Here is a 15,722-nt window from a genome sequence, read left to right as displayed (position 1 = left end):
GGAGGGGGGAGGCCTGTTCTCAGTGCTACCCCACCCCTGGCCATGGGCCCCACCCTGTCCCCAGGTCAAGCCACAGCCTCTTCCTGCAGGGACATCACCCTGCGCTACAAAGAGATCAGAAGGCAGAAGCAGGAAAGCAGATGTGAAGTGGACCAGACCTCCATGGATGGCAGTGAAGGGCATTCTCCATTGTTAGAAGAGCAGGACAGAGATGGGGAGTTGTGAGCAGACCTCCACTGGCCTCTAGCCTCAGCCCTCCTGGAGACTTTGGGTGGGCCACTACCCTGCCTACCCAGCCCTGGGCCCACCCCGCTGGGCAGTGTCTGCACAGCCAGTGACAGAGCAAGAAGATGACAGTAGTCTGGGGGGGGGGGGGCGGGGTCGGGGAGTGTCCTGACTGATGAAGGACCAGATCTACCCCCTCCTAAAGAGGTGGTGAAGCCCTCAGGCCCAGAGAGAGGCCCCAGTGAGCCCTAATGATCTCCCAGAGTGGGGCAGAGGCTCCCCAGGGCCTGCTGGGCTCCCCAGGCTGAGTCTGATGATGCAAGACTGTCTTTCTCCATCAGAACCTGCCTTGAATTATTCAGCCTTCCGTCTGGGGAGGGATGGGCACCTCCTGGAGCCTTGGCCGAGAGGTGTGACATCTCAGGTGTGTCCTTCTTGGGGGTGAGGGCCCCCCGGGTTGGAGGGACAGAGTTGGGGTTGGGGTTGGGGTCAGTATCCGTTAGTGGAGCAGAACACAAATAAAGACAAATGAAGGAAAACAGAGACCAGAGATTTCCTTTCTAATTCATTGGCCTTGAGAGCAGAACCAGGAGCCACCAGGGAAAGGGGTTTGGCCCAGGCCCAGGTTCCTTAAGAGGCTGCCCCCTTCATCTGAGGAAGTAGTCCCAGCTGCTCTCTACCCAGCCCTCCTGCCCTGGACCCCCGTAGCTCCCACTCCCACCAGTCTGTCCCATTCTTCTTCAAGGCTCCCTCTCTGGTGGCACTAGGACCTTCGGGGGCTTTCCTGACTGCAGGCTCAGGACTTCTGTGAAGGGCTAGGTTACTAGCTTATTTGGGCTCTGCACACACCCATTTCTCCCTTGCCAGGACCCCACCATTGCCATGTTTTCGGCCAGGATACAGTAGATCATGCCCCCAGGTGTGGACCAGGTAGAGAACTGTCCTGGGGACCCACCTTGGATTTGAACCCCAGGGTTACCAGGTGGTCCAATTGGCTCACCCCTTGTGGCCCTCCAGGAAATGCCTTGGTGCTCATCCCTTGCCTTGAGGGAGGTCTTTCTTTTCCCTCTTCCTTTGTCCGTTCCCCTGTTTCACATCTCCCTCTCTCTCTCCCTCTCTCCCCTCTCCTCTAGGCGGAGTGAGAACTGGATGGGCCCCTCCTGTTCTCACCTGACCCCTTGGGGTCTGTCTTCCTACTCCTATCTCCACCATGTCCCCTCCCTCATCCCCACAGGGCTGCCTTTGACCAATGAGGACCTGGAGTGGGACATCAGGTCCCCCACAAGGTGTGGGGGGTGGGACAGGAGCAAGCAGGCACTCCATACAACTATATTTTACAGATGAGGAAACCGAGGCAGGCCCCAGTGAAGTGACTTATTTCCACCCCACAGCTGCCTGTGGGAATACCCATGTCTTCCACCCCAGAAGTAGACCCAGAGGGGAGGAAAGGGCTGCTTTCTAAGGCAGTGGAGCAGAGACTGGTCTGAGCACATATTAAGCACCTACCTCCTCTTACTTGATCTCCCTAACAACTTGAGAGGAAGGTGCTGTTGTGATCCCCGTTTTAGAGATGAGGAAACTGAAGCAGTGATTTGCCCAGGGACGTACCACTAGTGTGGGAGGCTAGATTAGAACTCTGGGCCCTGTGACGCCTGGAAGGATGCCCAGATGTCCTGGCAGCCAGTGTCCCATAACAAGAGCCTGAGCATCAGACTAGATCCAAAAGAAACTTTATTAAAGTAGGAAGTGTTTGGACCAGAAAAAGGAGATTTAAAGTGCCTGGTGCCGCTCCTGGGCAGCCATTAAAACCATAGCTCAGCTGAGGGTCTGAAAATTAGACAAGTGGTCCCTCCCTGCCCCCCCCCCCCCCCCCCGCCCCCTGCCCTCAGTGCCACCAGGGGAGAGTAAGGCACCTAACCCAAGAAACAGCCAAGGCTTAGTGTGGGTAGGGCCGCCAGGCCCTCAGGATGTGATGCGCAGACTGGGTTTGGCCTCCTGCAGGGCCTTCAGCTCATTGTCCACCTCCTCTGTCCAGTAAATGTCAAACAGGCTGTGGGGGAGGAGAGACAATGGGTCAGGCCCAGTGTGGCTCCACCAGGCCACCACTCAGTGCCACATGATGCGATGCCCAGGTCCATCACCACCACCCCCATCCCACTGCAGCACTGGCATCAGCTGTGATATAATGCCCAGGGCGCCCCCCCCCCCCCCCTGCAGCACTGGCACCAGCTATGATGTGATGCCCAGAGTCCCCCCTCCCCCGTCCCCCCACAGCACTCACACCAGCTGCTCCAGGGTGCAGTCAGGCTGTCGGAGGCTGGCCACCAGCTGCCTGATGCCCACGTCACCCATTCTGTTGTTGCTGAGGTCCAACTCCTTCAGAGTGTGGTTGGTGAGGAGGACAGAAGCCAGGGTCTCACAGCAGGCGTCTGAGAGCTCACAGTCACCCAACCTGGGAAGGACAGCCCTGCCCGTGTCAGGGCCTCCCACAGGAGCCCTTGTCCTGGGCTCTTCCTCCACCATCCTCTCCATCCTGCTCCCCAAGGGCACTGCCTTCTCCTAACCCTCCCCCCCGCCCCTGCCTCCCTGTCCCCTTGGTCCCTCAGCTTCGTCCTTTGGGCCCCATACAGTCCAGCTCCTCTCCATGCCTTTGCCCAGATTGATTTCCTTAGCGGATCAATGGCCCTTCCAGTGTGCTTGAGCCTTCCCCTCTGAGCTCATGGAGGGTGGGGCTCATTCCATTTCTGACTCTGGCTCTCCAGGGCCTAGCATACTTATTCAGTTCATTTTACAGCTGAGGAAAAGGAGGCAAACAGGGTCATACAGTTGGGAAGTATCTGAGGCCAGATTTGAACTCAGGAAGATGGGTCTTTGTGACTCTAGGCCCAGAGGCACTTCCTCCACAGTGGCACCCCCCATAGCTGCCCATGCCTGGCACACAGCACACGTCTTACAAGAGGGTCCCATAGGGACCTTTTCTCCTAGAGGCTCAGGAGCCCTGGGGTGTGGTGGCCTCTGGGAAGGAAGCTCCCACTGTCCAGCGTGATCCTCACCAGAGACTCTGGACTGGGCAGTCAGGATGCATGAGTCCCTTGCTCATCTGCTCGATGCCCACGTCCTCCAGCATGTTGGTGCTCAGCTGCAGCTCCTTCAGGGTCCGATTCTTCTCCAGGACAGTGCAGAAGCTGGCACAGCTAGCCACTGTGAAGCCACATGTCCTCAGCCTGTGGGAGAAGGCTCACTGAGGCACCCGGGGGGGAGGGGGAGGGAGGCTGCCCAGATTCCTGGGTGACCGCCTGGGAAAGAGGGGGTAGCACTCACCACAGCTCCTCCAGCTGGCAGCCAGGGTCCAGCAGTGCCTCGCACAGCAGCTCAGCCCCTTCATCACCCAGTTGGTTACAGATCAGGCTCAGCTTTGTCAAGCAAGGCTTGTTCTTTAGGACCTGGGCGAGGGCCCTGCAGCCCTCAGCTGTGATGTCACACTCCCAAAGCCTGCGGGGACAGAGGGACATGGATTCCCAGGGTGAGGCCCAAAAGGATAGAAGTTGGGAATCCGCCCCCCCCAGCTCTCGGGTTCCCCAAGTTTTCTCCCCTAGAGACTTCCACCTCTCTCAGCCCTTCAGCCCTCTAGCTCCACCGCCAGATGGGGTCTAAACAGGAAGAGGGATCTGCCCCTCCCTAATTCTGGAAATTTTGTAAGTTTAGCTCAGTGCCTAGCATACAGTAGGTGCCTCATAAATGTTTGTTGACTGACTGTGGCCTCCTTCATGCAGCCCATCAACTTTCTGCCAATGCTCGTTAGGCCTGTGAGCTACTCAGACACGCAGATCTTTTCCCAAAGATTCTGCGTGGCCCTAGAAGGCCACTCTTAGTTTCACGGTGGAACTTGGCATGGCTGCCTCATAGTGTTCTCTCAAGTACTATGAATCCCTCACCAACCCTTCACCAAAAATGGGGTTTGCCAAGTCCACCTCCTCTCCACATTCTCCCAGGTTCCCCAGCCAAAGATTCCTGCTGCCTGGATTTACAGCAGGAGGAAACCAAGCTGCTCTTGCAACTCAGGAGGTGTGCAGAAAGCTCCCTGAGGATCCTGGCTTCCACAACAGCTGCTGAGGATAGCCCCTGGCTAAGGCTGCCTCCAGGCTGCTCTGTAAACTTCAGGAGGAACGAAAGCCCAGGCCTCCTCACCACAAGGTCTTCAGGTTGCAGGCAGGGCTCAGGATCCCCTGGCACAACCAGTCCAACCCTGCATCTCCAATCTTGTTTTCTCCCAGGCACAGCTCCTGCACAGATTCCTTGGTTTGCAAGACCGTGCTGAGGTCCTTGCAATTGGCAGAGGTGACTCCACAGCCCTCCAGCCTATGGGAGAAAGAGGGGGCCAGCCTCAGTGAGTCCTGTGCCAATGATGCCTTTCACTGCCAAGCAGAAACATGCTGCATCTGGAAATCCCTTCCTGGTGCCAGGGCCCACTGTGGAAGGTAGCTGGCTCTGCTCCGGGGGCTTCACAGGCACCCACACATCAGGCCTTTTTAGCAAAGGCCATGAGAAACAGCCCAGCTCATTGCAGTCCCACTTGTTCTGGGAATGGACAAGGGATGCCATGCTGTGGCATGGTTGTGCTGGGCTCAAATCCTCCCTCAGACACTTTCTGGCTGTGGGACCCTTAGAATGACTGCACTCCTCTGATGCCAGGCCCCTTCACTGCTAATAATAGTGCCTGTTGCCCAAGGGTAACGATGGAAGGGTATACAAATGTCAGTTCATATGCTCATCACCATTCCCAGGGCACCCAGAGGAGGCTTTGTCCCATAGCAGGCTCATCCCCTCAGTCGCGGGCAGATCAGATCCCTTCCTGCCCCACCTGAAGCCTGAGTCAAAACTGGCCAGGAGCTTGAGTTCTGTCCCATTCTGGCCAGTGCCCACTCAGAGAAAGAATGGGCAGAATTGGAGACATTCCTGAGGAGCCAGGCCTCCACCGTGTCCCCAGCCAAAGAGGGTCTGCTCAGAGGAGCGCAGGGGCTCGTCCAAGGTCACAGAAGAGGGATCTCCTCACCATTGCTGGCCTCAGAGAGGAACTAGGTCATGTGTGCCACTAACACCCTGGGCCCTCCCAAATCCCCCCAAGAAGGCACAGAGGGCTATGACCCTGAGACCCCCTGCAGGCCCCCCACCAGGGGACCACGGAGAGCACTCACTTCAAGACCTGCAGTTCACAGCTGGGGTCCATCAGTCCTTGGCAGAGAACAGCCACCCCTGCCTCCCCTAGCTCGTTGTTGTTCAGAGTCAGTTCCCGGAGGGAGCCCTTGGCTTTGAGCACAGCTGCGAGAGCTTCACAGCTTGCTGTGGTGAACTCACAGTATTCCAGCCTGCCCCAGAGAACAAAGGGCAGTGAGGCCCCTGGGAGCACCCCTGGCACTGCCCAGACCTGCCCCTGGCACTGCCCAGACCTGCCCCCTGGGAACCCCACACCATGCCTTTCAGACATACCAGGATCCTGCCCAGCCCATGTCCTCCAGAAGCCTGCTCATTCACTCACCTCCAGTCTCTCCCTGTCTCCAAACATGCCCACATGTCCCCCACCATCCCATGTCTCCTGGGGCAGCTCAGTGCAGAGTGCTGGGCCTGGAGTCTGGAGGACCCAAGTTCAAATCTGGCCTCAGACACTTCCTAGCCGTGTGACTCTGGGCAAGTCACTTCATCATGTCTCCCTCAGTTCCTCATCTGTAAAATGGACTGGAGAAGGAAATAGCAGACCAGTCCAGCATCCTGGCCAAGAAAACCCCCAATGGGGTCACAAAGACTCGACTGGACCGACTAAACACCAATCACCACACATCTCCTGCCTCAGGGGTTAAATTTACAGTCGGGTTTGTGACCTTATCATTCACCTGAAACCACTCTTTCCAAAGTTACTAGTGACTTCTCAATGGCCAAATCTAAAAGCTTCTTCCCCCTCAGTCCTTCTTGACCAGCAGCCAAATGAGCATAGTAGGCAGAGGGTTTAATCCTGCCTTAGGCACTTGTGAGCTCGCTAACTCCCTTCACACCTCTCTGCCTCAGTTTTCTCATCTGCAAGATGGGGGTAATAACAGCCCCTGCCACCCAGGGCTGGTGTGAGGACAGCCCCTCCCACAGAGTGGCTCCCACATCACTGACCTCTGGCACAGGTGAGGACACTCACCCACCCCACAGATAACCCCTCCTGGTGCTCCTCCAGCTCACGGTCTCTTCCCATGAATGTCCTTTGGGGCTCCATCCTGGCCCCTGCCCTCTATCCTGTTGCCACCTCTATGCTGATGAGGCTCCCATCTACCTTTCCTGCCCCAGTCTCCCACCTCTAACTAGACATCCAGCAGACGTCATCTTTAACTCAACGGGTCCAAAACTGACTTCATTCCCTTTCTCATTATCTTTTACCTTCCTCCCAGCCCCCCAGGCTCCCAGCCCAGGAGTTACTCTGGGGTCCTCTTCACTATCCCTCCACCCCCATATCCAATGTGGTGGCAAAGCCAGGCAATTTCACCTCTGCAACATCTCCCCAAGACTCCCCCTTCTCTTCTCCACTGCAGGCTCTCAACCCCTCACACCTGGACCACACAGTTGCTGCTGAGGGTCTGCCTGCCTCAGTCTCCCCACTCCAGTCCACCCTCCACTCAGCCTCCAAAGTGATTTTCCTAAAGTGCAGGTCTCAGCATGTCACCCCCCTCCCCAATAAATTCCTGTTTGGCCTTCCAAGCTCTCCATCCCCATCCAAGTGACCCCCCAAGACCCTCCACCTCCCAACTTTGTGTTCTCACTGGCTGTCCTCTCGGCCTCAGAATCCCTGGCTTCCCTTCATAGCAGGCACTGCCAAAGCCCAATCCTCATGACAACCCTGGGAGGCACTACTATCCTCATTTCACAGATGAAGAAACTGAGGCAGAGTTGCTGAGTTGCCACACAGCGGCCAAACTTGAGCTCAGGTCCTCCTGACTACAGGCCCCACTTTCTATCTCATCCGAGAACCTGTCCTGTGGAAGTTTCTCGGGGCAGACTCTGTTCCCAGCGTTTTTGTCTTTGGGGCCCAGCTGCCTAACACAAAGTGCTGACTGACTGAACAGGGCTAACCCCATTTCTCTCTTTTCACTTTTGGCCCCCATATGCAGGACAGGGCACCCCCAACCTTTCTCCTGGGCCCCAGGAAAGCTTTCCCACATGAGTCCCATTTCCTGGCCCTGCAGAGGACACTCCGCAGACATCCCACCTGCCCCATTGCTCCTGGTGGCCCAGATTCAGCCACAGGGTTCTCCTACTTGCCCCCTTCCCGTATCACAAGCCAGTAGTGACTCAAGCAATCCCATCCATCTTATCTCTGCCAAGTTTTCCAGATTTCTCATCCATGTGCTGATACAGGCCACTCACTACCTGCCGGCCATCTTTGAACCAGGTGAGGGGGACCTTCCCAGGCAAAGCCCACTATAGCCTGAGGCAGGGGTGGCTTTCTAGGTCCTAGAGTACAGCCAGAAATTCACAGCTGGGGCAACTCTGTTTCTATCCATGCCCATCTTAAATCAAGTCCAGCTCAGAAGCCTTCTTCCCAGCTCTTCCCATGCCCAGTATGCTGGATGCCAGCAGGTTTGGAGCATGGCCTCCCTCTCACACTTTCTCAGATCAGTTGATCAGATCATGTCCTGCCTGGGAGGAGATTCCTGGATGTCCATTCCCTCCCAGACCCAGCAGGGCTGACAGCTGCCTGCTCCTGCCCCTCCCAGCCCACCAGGAACCTCAGCTCAGGCCCAGGGACTCACTCCAGCCTCTGCAGGCTGCACCTGGGATCCAGTAGGCCTTCACACAGTAGCTTCACACCTCCATCCCCGAGGTGGTTGTCGCTCAGCTGAAGGTCTATCAGGGTGGGCTTTGTCCGGAGCAGGACTGGGATCAGTTCACAGCCGGTGGACGTGATGTTGCAATTCTGCAGACTGGCAGAGATGGGGACAGAAATGGTGGCAGTGCCCTCCTCCTAGCTCCCCAGATGTGCCCAGGAGAGGCACCCAACCCAGAAAGGCCTCACCCCACAGAAGAGGCGGCTCCTTTGGCCCATGCCCCAATGTAACCCACTAGGGAGGCTCCCTGGGCCCTCGGGACTCACTTGAGTTTCTGTATCTTGCAGGTGGGACTCTGTAGACCCTTCAGTATCATCTGGGCTCCCGCATCTCCCAGCTCATTATTGGCTAGGCTGAGTTCCGTCAGGGATGAGTTGGCCTGCAGCACAGAGCCGATGCTGGAACACATGGCGTTGGTGAGGCCACAGTCATCAAGCCTGGAAGACAGAGGCCCAGTCAGAGCCTGGGTCACACAGCCAGGGCAGCAGAGGCCCAGCTAGGGCCCCAGGGAAAGGTGGGCAGGACCTCCCTACCTGATGACGCCATACTGCTGCATAGATGGAAGAAGCTCCGTCCAGCGGGCACTGCTCAGATCTTCACACTGAATCTCCAGACTCATGGTGGGCGTGGGAATGGCACCTGGGGGAGAGAAGGTAGGGGGCTGTGAGCCCCAGGAGGAGCCAGAGCCAGCCTCGGGCTCCATAACTCAGAGTCCAAGGCCAGGGCTAGGAACAGAACACAAAATGTAGTGGTCCTTGCCCTTGAGCACACAATCCAGCAACTAATTCTGGGATCCGGGGCCTTTTCTGTCTAACCTGGACCTGAGATTGAGAACCCAGTATCCCCAACTTCTGCTCAAAGACCTTTTGGGGCAGCCTGCACCTGACAGAGAGCCTAGCTCACTGCTCACTAGCTGGTTTCCAGTTCTACCCAAACCTCCCAGGAACCCAGAAGGGGGCACTGTCGGCTCAGCCTTAACCGGCAGGCCCCAACTCCACCCCCTCTCTCCAAGCCCCACTCAGCAGCCTGGGCCCTCCCCAGGGCCAGAGGCTGCCCACCCCTGAAGCCAGAGCAGCCCCAGAGCCGGTCAGGACAGGGACAGTCCCCAAGGTGCAGAACAGGTCTGGCCAGGCCACCAGCAAAAGAGGTCATTTAAAATGAGTACTGACAGCACTAGCTAGCAGGGCGTCCACATGCCAAGACAAACCCAGCAACGAGGTGAACACAGTGACAAAATACTACTCACACACAGAGACCTCCCAGGTCAATATAACCAACACGCCAATTCCATCCAAATTTACTTATTCAGTGCCACACCAAACTACCCAAAAAATCCTAACAAAATTCATCTGGAGAACAAAGGGTCAAGGATATCAGGGGAATCACGGGAAAAACCCCGTGAAAGGTGGTCTAGCCACACCAGATCTCAAGTTGTATTACAGGGCAGTGGAGGGAGATTGGACACAATTAGATTAACAAGCCTTTACGGATTTGGGCTCCATACATTTTCCTCCAGAAAAGGCCGGCAGACTCCAAAGGGTAACAGTGAGGCGACTCCTGCCCTCCCCCATACAATGGGACCCTCCTTCAGGGATTATGAGATTTGTCCTGGCTCACTTCATTAAAGTCTGGAGTGACCAGATGTACAAAGGAGACAAGGAGCAAGGAAAAACCCGGATGGAAAAGGGCTTCCAATTACTCAGAGGCCACACCTGAGAGCCAGCCAGCAGCCTTCTCGACTCCAAGACAGAGAAGAGCTCAGAACCCAAAGCTGACCACCCATGGGGATGGCCAGGGGAGGAGGTCCCACTGATGTATAGCAGGCCCACTATGGGCCAGTTCTCACTTCGGGGCTTTGGCACAAATATGACCCTGTCCCACATTAAGATATCCTGGACCCCTATCAGTAAATGATATGACACTCAGAGAAAAGACCTCCCCCCAGGCCATAGTGGTCACCAAAGCAATCTGGTACTGGCTAAGAAAAGCGGGATGGCTTGGGTGCCGGATACATTAAGTAATCTGTTGCTGCCTCTTTGTGTCCCCTGGGGGGGTTGTCTGGGCAAAGATACTGGAGGGATTTGCCATTTCGTTCTCCAGCCCAATTTACAGATAAGTAAACTGAGGCACACAAGGTGAAGTGACTTGCTCAGGGTCACATGGCTAGGAAGTGTCTGAGGCCACATTTGAACTCGGGTCTTCCTGACTCCAAGTCCAGCATTCTACTCACCATGCCACCTAGATGTCCATGGTAATCTAGTGTTTGATAAAAACCAAAGATCCCCATTTGGGGGCAAAATGCACTACTTGACAAAAAAATTGCTGGGAAAACTGGAAAGCAGTTTATCAGAAACAGGCACAGACCAACATCTCACATCATATACCGAGCTAAGCTCAAAAAGAGTGAGCAATTTAGGGAAGCGAGGAAAGTTAACCAATCAGATCTATGGATCAGATCTAGGGATAGCTCTGAACCAACAAGACATGAGAGCATTACAAGAAGCCAAACAGGAAAGGGGCAGCTGAGCCCCCCAGTCCAGCCATCTTCTCTCCCTTTCCCACCAGATGGAACCAAAAGGTGACCCAACAAGAATGGTGCCTTCCCTTAGTCTTGTCCCCAGTCCCTTCAGACAGAGTCATGTCAAAGCTCCCTCCCCACTGCCTGGGGATCTGGGCCATGGCCCCCGAGAGGGGAGAAGTGCCCACAGCTTCAGGGTCAGCAGATGGACAAGAAATGGCCTGGGGGAAATCCAGGCACAGATCAAGGCAGCCCATTGCCCTGGCTGGCCTTCTACTGTAGAGATTACAGGTCCCACAAAGCAGGTGTCAGGGGCATTGGGGTCACCTGCTCTCTGTGCCCTCTCCCTTCTAGGTTTCCCTCTTGTTCCTTCCCCCTGGCTAGGGCTGCCTCAAGTGTTTACTATCCCTCTTGAAAGCTAGAGAACTGGGGCAGCAGAAGACCCAGTCAGAGAGTACCCAGGGCCTGCCCAGGTGGTAACCAATGACCTCTAACGGGCCCTGACCCTGGCCTTCCCTCAGGATCCAGTCAGCAGTCAAGTTCTCCCTCCACAGCCCTCCCACCTCTCTCCTCATAGATGCCCCTCTGTTCAAGAAACACTGGGCAACAAATCCCAACCCCGCTCCAGAGACAGGCCTTCCAATGATGGGGTGATGAGACCCCTGAAAAGAAAAGATACAGCCCAATTCTGGAATTTTCCCACATATTCCAGCAGCCCAGACAACTGGCCCATCCCAGACCACACTCCTCAATCCCAGCTAGATCCTTTCCCATTTGTACATAAGTATCAGTTTCAACTCCATCAAGCTGCAGGTCCCCAGCTTTATGGACCTTACAATAAACCAGGGGTGGGGAGCCTTTGGCCCTGAGGCCATATGTGGCCTTCTAGGTCCTCAAGTGCATCCCTCTGACTGAATCCAAACTTCACAGAACTCCCCTTCGTAAAAGGATTTGTTCTGTAAAATCTGGACTTGGCTGTATCCCAAAGAGATTATAAAAATGGGAAAGGGACCCATGTATATAAAACTACTTATGGCCAAGAACTGGAAATCGAGGGGATCCATTGGGGAATGGCTGAGCTGGTTGTAGACAATTGTGATGGAGTACTACTGTGCTGCGGGAAATGATGAGCAGGCAGACTTCAGAAAAACCTGGAGAGACTTAGATGAACTGATGCGGAGAGAAGTGAGCAGAACCGGGAGAGCACTGCACACAGTAACAGCCACATTACATGATGGCCAACTTTGATGGACTTATCTCTTCTTAGCAAAGCAAGGATCTAAGACAACTCCAAAAGACTCAGGATGGAAAATGCATTCACACCCACAGAAAGAACTGGGGAGTCAGAACACACAGAGTATAAATGCTCTTTTGGTTTTGTTTCTTTCTCATGATTCCTCCCCCGATTGGTTCTAATTCTTTACATGACTAATGTGAAAATGTTTAATATGAATGTACGTGTACAGCCTGTATCAGACTACATGCCATTTTAGGGAAGGGGAGGAGAGAAAATTTAGAACTCAAAATCTTACGGAAGTGAATCTCAAAACTAAAAACAAACAAATCAATTTTTTAAAAAGTCAAGGAAAAACTCAGACCCAGTCAAAAGGCCACACCCAAGGACCTAGAAGGCCACACGTGGCCTCAAGGCGCAGGTTCACCACCCTGGCAAACCTTGTCACTTGAGTACAAGGTTTGAGTGCGTGCATTCATTCATTCCAGGCCCCATGAAATTGGTCCCAGGTGACACCGCCCTGTGCCCTGACATTTAGGGTTCCCAGCAACCCAAACTATGTCACCTTCATGCATCTACATTCCTGCCAAATGGGCCTCCAGTACCCATCCGCCCCCAAGCCTTTGTACTGGCTCTCCGTGAGGCCTGGCATATGGTCCCTCCTCCCTCCAACAGGAAGCCTCTCCCCCTCTTAGCTCCCCCTCTCCTTCCCCAGTGAGCATCCTGCCTATAAACCCTCTGAGGGCAGGGGCTGCCCAGCATCTGACAGAACGCTTGGTCAGCAGCAGGCAGCTGGCCAATGTCTTAGGAGTCAGACGGACAGACTGGGGGCTGGGCTGCCACCTGGGAGCTTTCCCAGCTCTGGCCTCTCCCAGGCCCCAGAGCAGGCAAGCACTAGTCTGGCTGGGCCTGGGACCAAAGGGCCACCATTCCACCACTCCCGTGGGCCTCAACAGCATGGTGAATGCTAGGGAACCCCTCCTCCCTTCCTTCCTCTTTCAGCCCCATCCCCTAAAAAGACCTACATCATCGGTCTTCCTGGGACACCCATCGGCTAGGACTGTCACTCCTGAAACTCTCCGGGCTTGATGTTCAAGGCCTTCCTTCCCCGTCCTAACAACAGCTGACCTGTGAAGCCTGGCTCGGCAGCGTCTGGGGACTGCCCCACACTCTCCTCCCCTCCCCTCCCCCAACAGCTGGAAGCAGATCTGGAGCTGTCCCACTCACAGCATCCTTCTTCTGGGCCAGAGCTGCCCAGGGCCAGAGAACCTGGCCAGACTCTGCTTACCTGGGGCTGGAAAGAGGGGGGTCTGCAGAGGTCGGGGGAGACCCAGGGAGCCAGGCAGCAGCAGCAGCAGCTACACACACCAGGCCAGAGACCTGACTCATGTCCCATGACTCAGACTGCCCGCCCATGGCTCCTCCCCCAGGCCCCACCCAGGCTCTCCCAGCCTCCTGGGACCTCCACCCCGGCCCTCAAGGAGGCCAGCCCCATGCTGGATGCAGAGCTGAGCCCCTAGACCCTCCCGGGGAGGACGGGAGAGCAGGGAAGGGGGAGGGGGGGAAAGAGGGGGAGGGGGAAAGGAAAGGAGATGGGGAAGAAGGGAGCCTGGCTGCATAACTGGGGACAGGGGGAATGTCCTGGGCCTGCCCTTCCACCCTGGACAGTGGGGTTCAGCGGGGCTAGGAAAGCTGGAATCTTCTCCACCAATCATTCCATGGGGTGAGGTTTCTAAGGGTTGCTAACAAGATCCCTGCTTAGATCTGGAAGGAAAAAGCCCAGAATTGAGATCTGGTCTCAAATACTAGCCAGCTTCATTCAGTGAAAAGCTTAAATTCTGCTCCAGTTTCCTCAGCCAAGGAGCAGGACCGAGTCTCCAAAGAGACCAACCTGAACATGTCAGACAAGGGCTGGTTCTGATTACACGGTTCCTGTGGGCCTCAGACGGCCCAGTCTTGTTTTACTAGGGGGAAGATGGGCTGGGAGGCGCAGCGATCCCCAGGGGGTCTCCACTTTCTCAGAAAGCCCAGGAGGCCACAGCTATCTCCAAGGGCCTGGGGCCTGCCAGCCTTCCAGGACCACCCCATGTGCGCCTGAGAAGTGGAGGGCAAGCAGCTGGCAGGCCCCGGCACAGGCCAGTAGTTCCTTAGCTGGGTAAGCCTGGACCAGTCACTCTGCTGGTGCCTGCCTCTGTTTCCCCGTCTGTAAATTAGCTGCAACAGCATCTCCATCTCAGGGGTGCTGGGACTGGGTAAAGTGCCAGACCAGTGCCTGGCACCTTGGAGGCACCTGATCCATGTCTGTTCACAGACCAAGGGTTCCCCCCAGATGCTGCCCAGTATGCTCTTTGACCTCCGGACTGATCCCCTACTACCCAGCCGGCCCCCGCTTCTTCATCCACTGGCCCCGCGGCCCCCCTGCGGTGCGGGCCCCGCGGCCCCCCTGCGGTGCGGGCCCCGCGGCCCCCCTGCGGTGCGGGCCCCGCGGCCCCCCTGCGGTGCGGGCCGCGCTCTCACCAGCTTCCCGGAGCGCGGAGCCCCCGCTGAGGGGCCACCGAGGGGGGCCGACCGCTGCCGCAAGCACCCATCGGGGGACCCCGTGGCCCGTGCGCGGCGGGGGTGGGCAGCCCGGCCCGGGGGCTCCCCACCTCGGCCAGCGTAGCCGCCTCCGCCCCAGCATGGGCCCCTCCCGCCCCGCCCCCGCTTCCGCCGCCCCGAGCATGCGCTCTGCGTGGAGGGCGGTGCCGGACACGCGGGCGAGGCCCCGCCCCCGCAGCGAGTCGGGGGGCGTGGGGGAGGGGGAGGGAAGGGCGCGCCCTCCCCCTCCGTCGTCCCCCAGGGTCCTGGAGCCGGGTCCGAGGCCCCAGGCGGTCAGGCGGGGCAGGGCCCGGCAGACTCACCAGCGCCTCGCTCTTTCCTCCCTCCCTCCGGGCCGGGCCAAGGGTCCTGCGGCGGCGGCGGCTGCGCAGCGTCGGAAGAGGCCGAAGGCCCTTTGGGGGGGGGGGGGGGCCGTTAGCCAAGCCACAGGGGCGGGGCTTGTCGGGGCGGGGCCACGGGGCGGGGCCTCAGGGGCGGGGTCAGAGCTGTCTGCCCGGGATCTCGAGATGCGCGCGCAGCCTTCGCCTCTCGGTGCGTAAGCTTGGTTACTGCGTGCGCCCCCCCGAGGCCGCGCGGCTCCCAGGGTCTTGGACGCTGGAGGGCCTTGGCCCCGCTGCCCACCGGGCACGGTTCAGGCAGCGAACGTTTCGATCCCTCCGGTCGTGTGCCGGCCTTTTCCCGTCCCTCCCGGATGCTCGCTGCAGCCTGGCCGCTCCTTCAGCTTTTCGGGGTTCCTCCTCGGGAGCCCCAGCCCCTGCCTGGGGGAACCCCGTTAGCTTCTCCAGCCCCAGCCCCCATCACCGCTGGGCTCTTTCCTCTCCGCCCGGAGCTGGCCAGCCAGCGTCTCTGCGCTCACATCCCGCCACTCGGCTTCTGCCCCAAGGGCCCCCCAGAGATCTGGAAATCCCCATCGTGCCTCCCCGCCGTCCCCGGCCACGCCCTCCGGCTCTCACCTCCCCGTCTTTGCACAGGCTGCCTCCCGCCAGGCCTGCCTCCCTGAATCCCGGGCGCCCCTGCCCCCAGCTGCCAGGGCTCCGCTGCCAGGACCGTATCCAGAGCACGGACGGGAGCCTGTCCTTGCACCACCAGGCTTTGCCTTCATCCCGGGCACTGTCTACACTTCCATCTGGGGAATGGGCCCAGTCCTTGCCCTTCCCCCTCCCCGGGCTGGGCGGGTTCCATAAATGGCTCTGCCCACCAAGACCGCAGGCCTTCGGGTGGCCCCGAGGCTGAACTCCAACTCCCAGCGGGCCTCGGGAAGTCGAGCCATTGCGCAGGCGCCAGG

At 57.6% G+C, this 15,722-nt stretch overlaps 2 protein-coding genes across 11 annotated transcripts in view; one reads left to right on the top strand and one right to left on the bottom strand.

Annotated features, from left to right (window-relative positions):
- The window catches only part of PTDSS2 (phosphatidylserine synthase 2), a 30,434-nt gene extending 29,670 nt beyond the window's left edge, over nt 1-764 (top strand). For all 7 annotated transcript variants that reach the window (XM_072639563.1, XM_072639561.1, XM_072639564.1 and 4 more), the window contains one exon: nt 90-764. In XM_072639563.1, the coding sequence (XP_072495664.1) occupies nt 90-225 (136 nt within the window). In that variant the 3' untranslated portion in view covers nt 226-764. The remainder of the gene's footprint in view (nt 1-89) is intronic.
- Nucleotides 765-1,939: 1,175 nt separating this feature from the next.
- On the bottom strand, nt 1,940-15,519 carry RNH1 (ribonuclease/angiogenin inhibitor 1). Of its 4 annotated transcripts, none has more exons than XM_072639558.1 (10): nt 15,391-15,519; nt 8,621-8,726; nt 8,354-8,524; nt 8,013-8,183; nt 5,421-5,591; nt 4,414-4,584; nt 3,547-3,717; nt 3,279-3,449; nt 2,507-2,677; nt 1,940-2,275 (listed from the first exon to the last, which is right to left on the bottom strand). In XM_072639558.1, exons 2-10 carry the CDS (start codon nt 8,704-8,706, stop codon nt 2,188-2,190), a joined length of 1,371 nt encoding a protein of 456 aa, XP_072495659.1. In that variant the 5' UTR covers nt 8,707-8,726; nt 15,391-15,519; the 3' UTR covers nt 1,940-2,187. The 4 variants fall into 4 exon arrangements, with proteins under 4 accessions (XP_072495659.1, XP_072495660.1, XP_072495657.1 ...); XM_072639559.1 differs by lacking the exon at nt 15,391-15,519 and adding an exon at nt 14,740-14,823; XM_072639556.1 differs by lacking the exon at nt 15,391-15,519 and adding an exon at nt 14,357-14,576.
- Between the last annotated feature and the right edge of the window lie 203 nt (nt 15,520-15,722).

This window comes from Notamacropus eugenii, chromosome 2 (assembly GCF_028372415.1).
Source record: "Notamacropus eugenii isolate mMacEug1 chromosome 2, mMacEug1.pri_v2, whole genome shotgun sequence".
NCBI lineage: Eukaryota > Metazoa > Chordata > Mammalia > Diprotodontia > Macropodidae > Notamacropus > Notamacropus eugenii.
This window is presented reverse-complemented; position numbering and strand designations above follow the sequence as displayed.

What these genes read in the sequence shown, in the direction of transcription:
- RNH1 (XM_072639556.1), bottom strand. Translation starts at nt 14,561, where the DNA reads ATGCTCGGGGCGGCGGAAGCGGGGGCGGGGCGGGAGGGGCCCATGCTG. An exon ending in TGCAAGATACAGAAACTCAA is followed by an intron (nt 8,184 to 8,353) that starts GTGAGTCCCGAG and finishes CATCTCTGCCAG; the next exon opens with TCTGCAGAATTGCAACATCA. An exon ending in TGCCAGCTGGAGGAGCTGTG is followed by an intron (nt 3,450 to 3,546) that starts GTGAGTGCTACC and finishes CTTCTCCCACAG; the next exon opens with GCTGAGGACATGTGGCTTCA.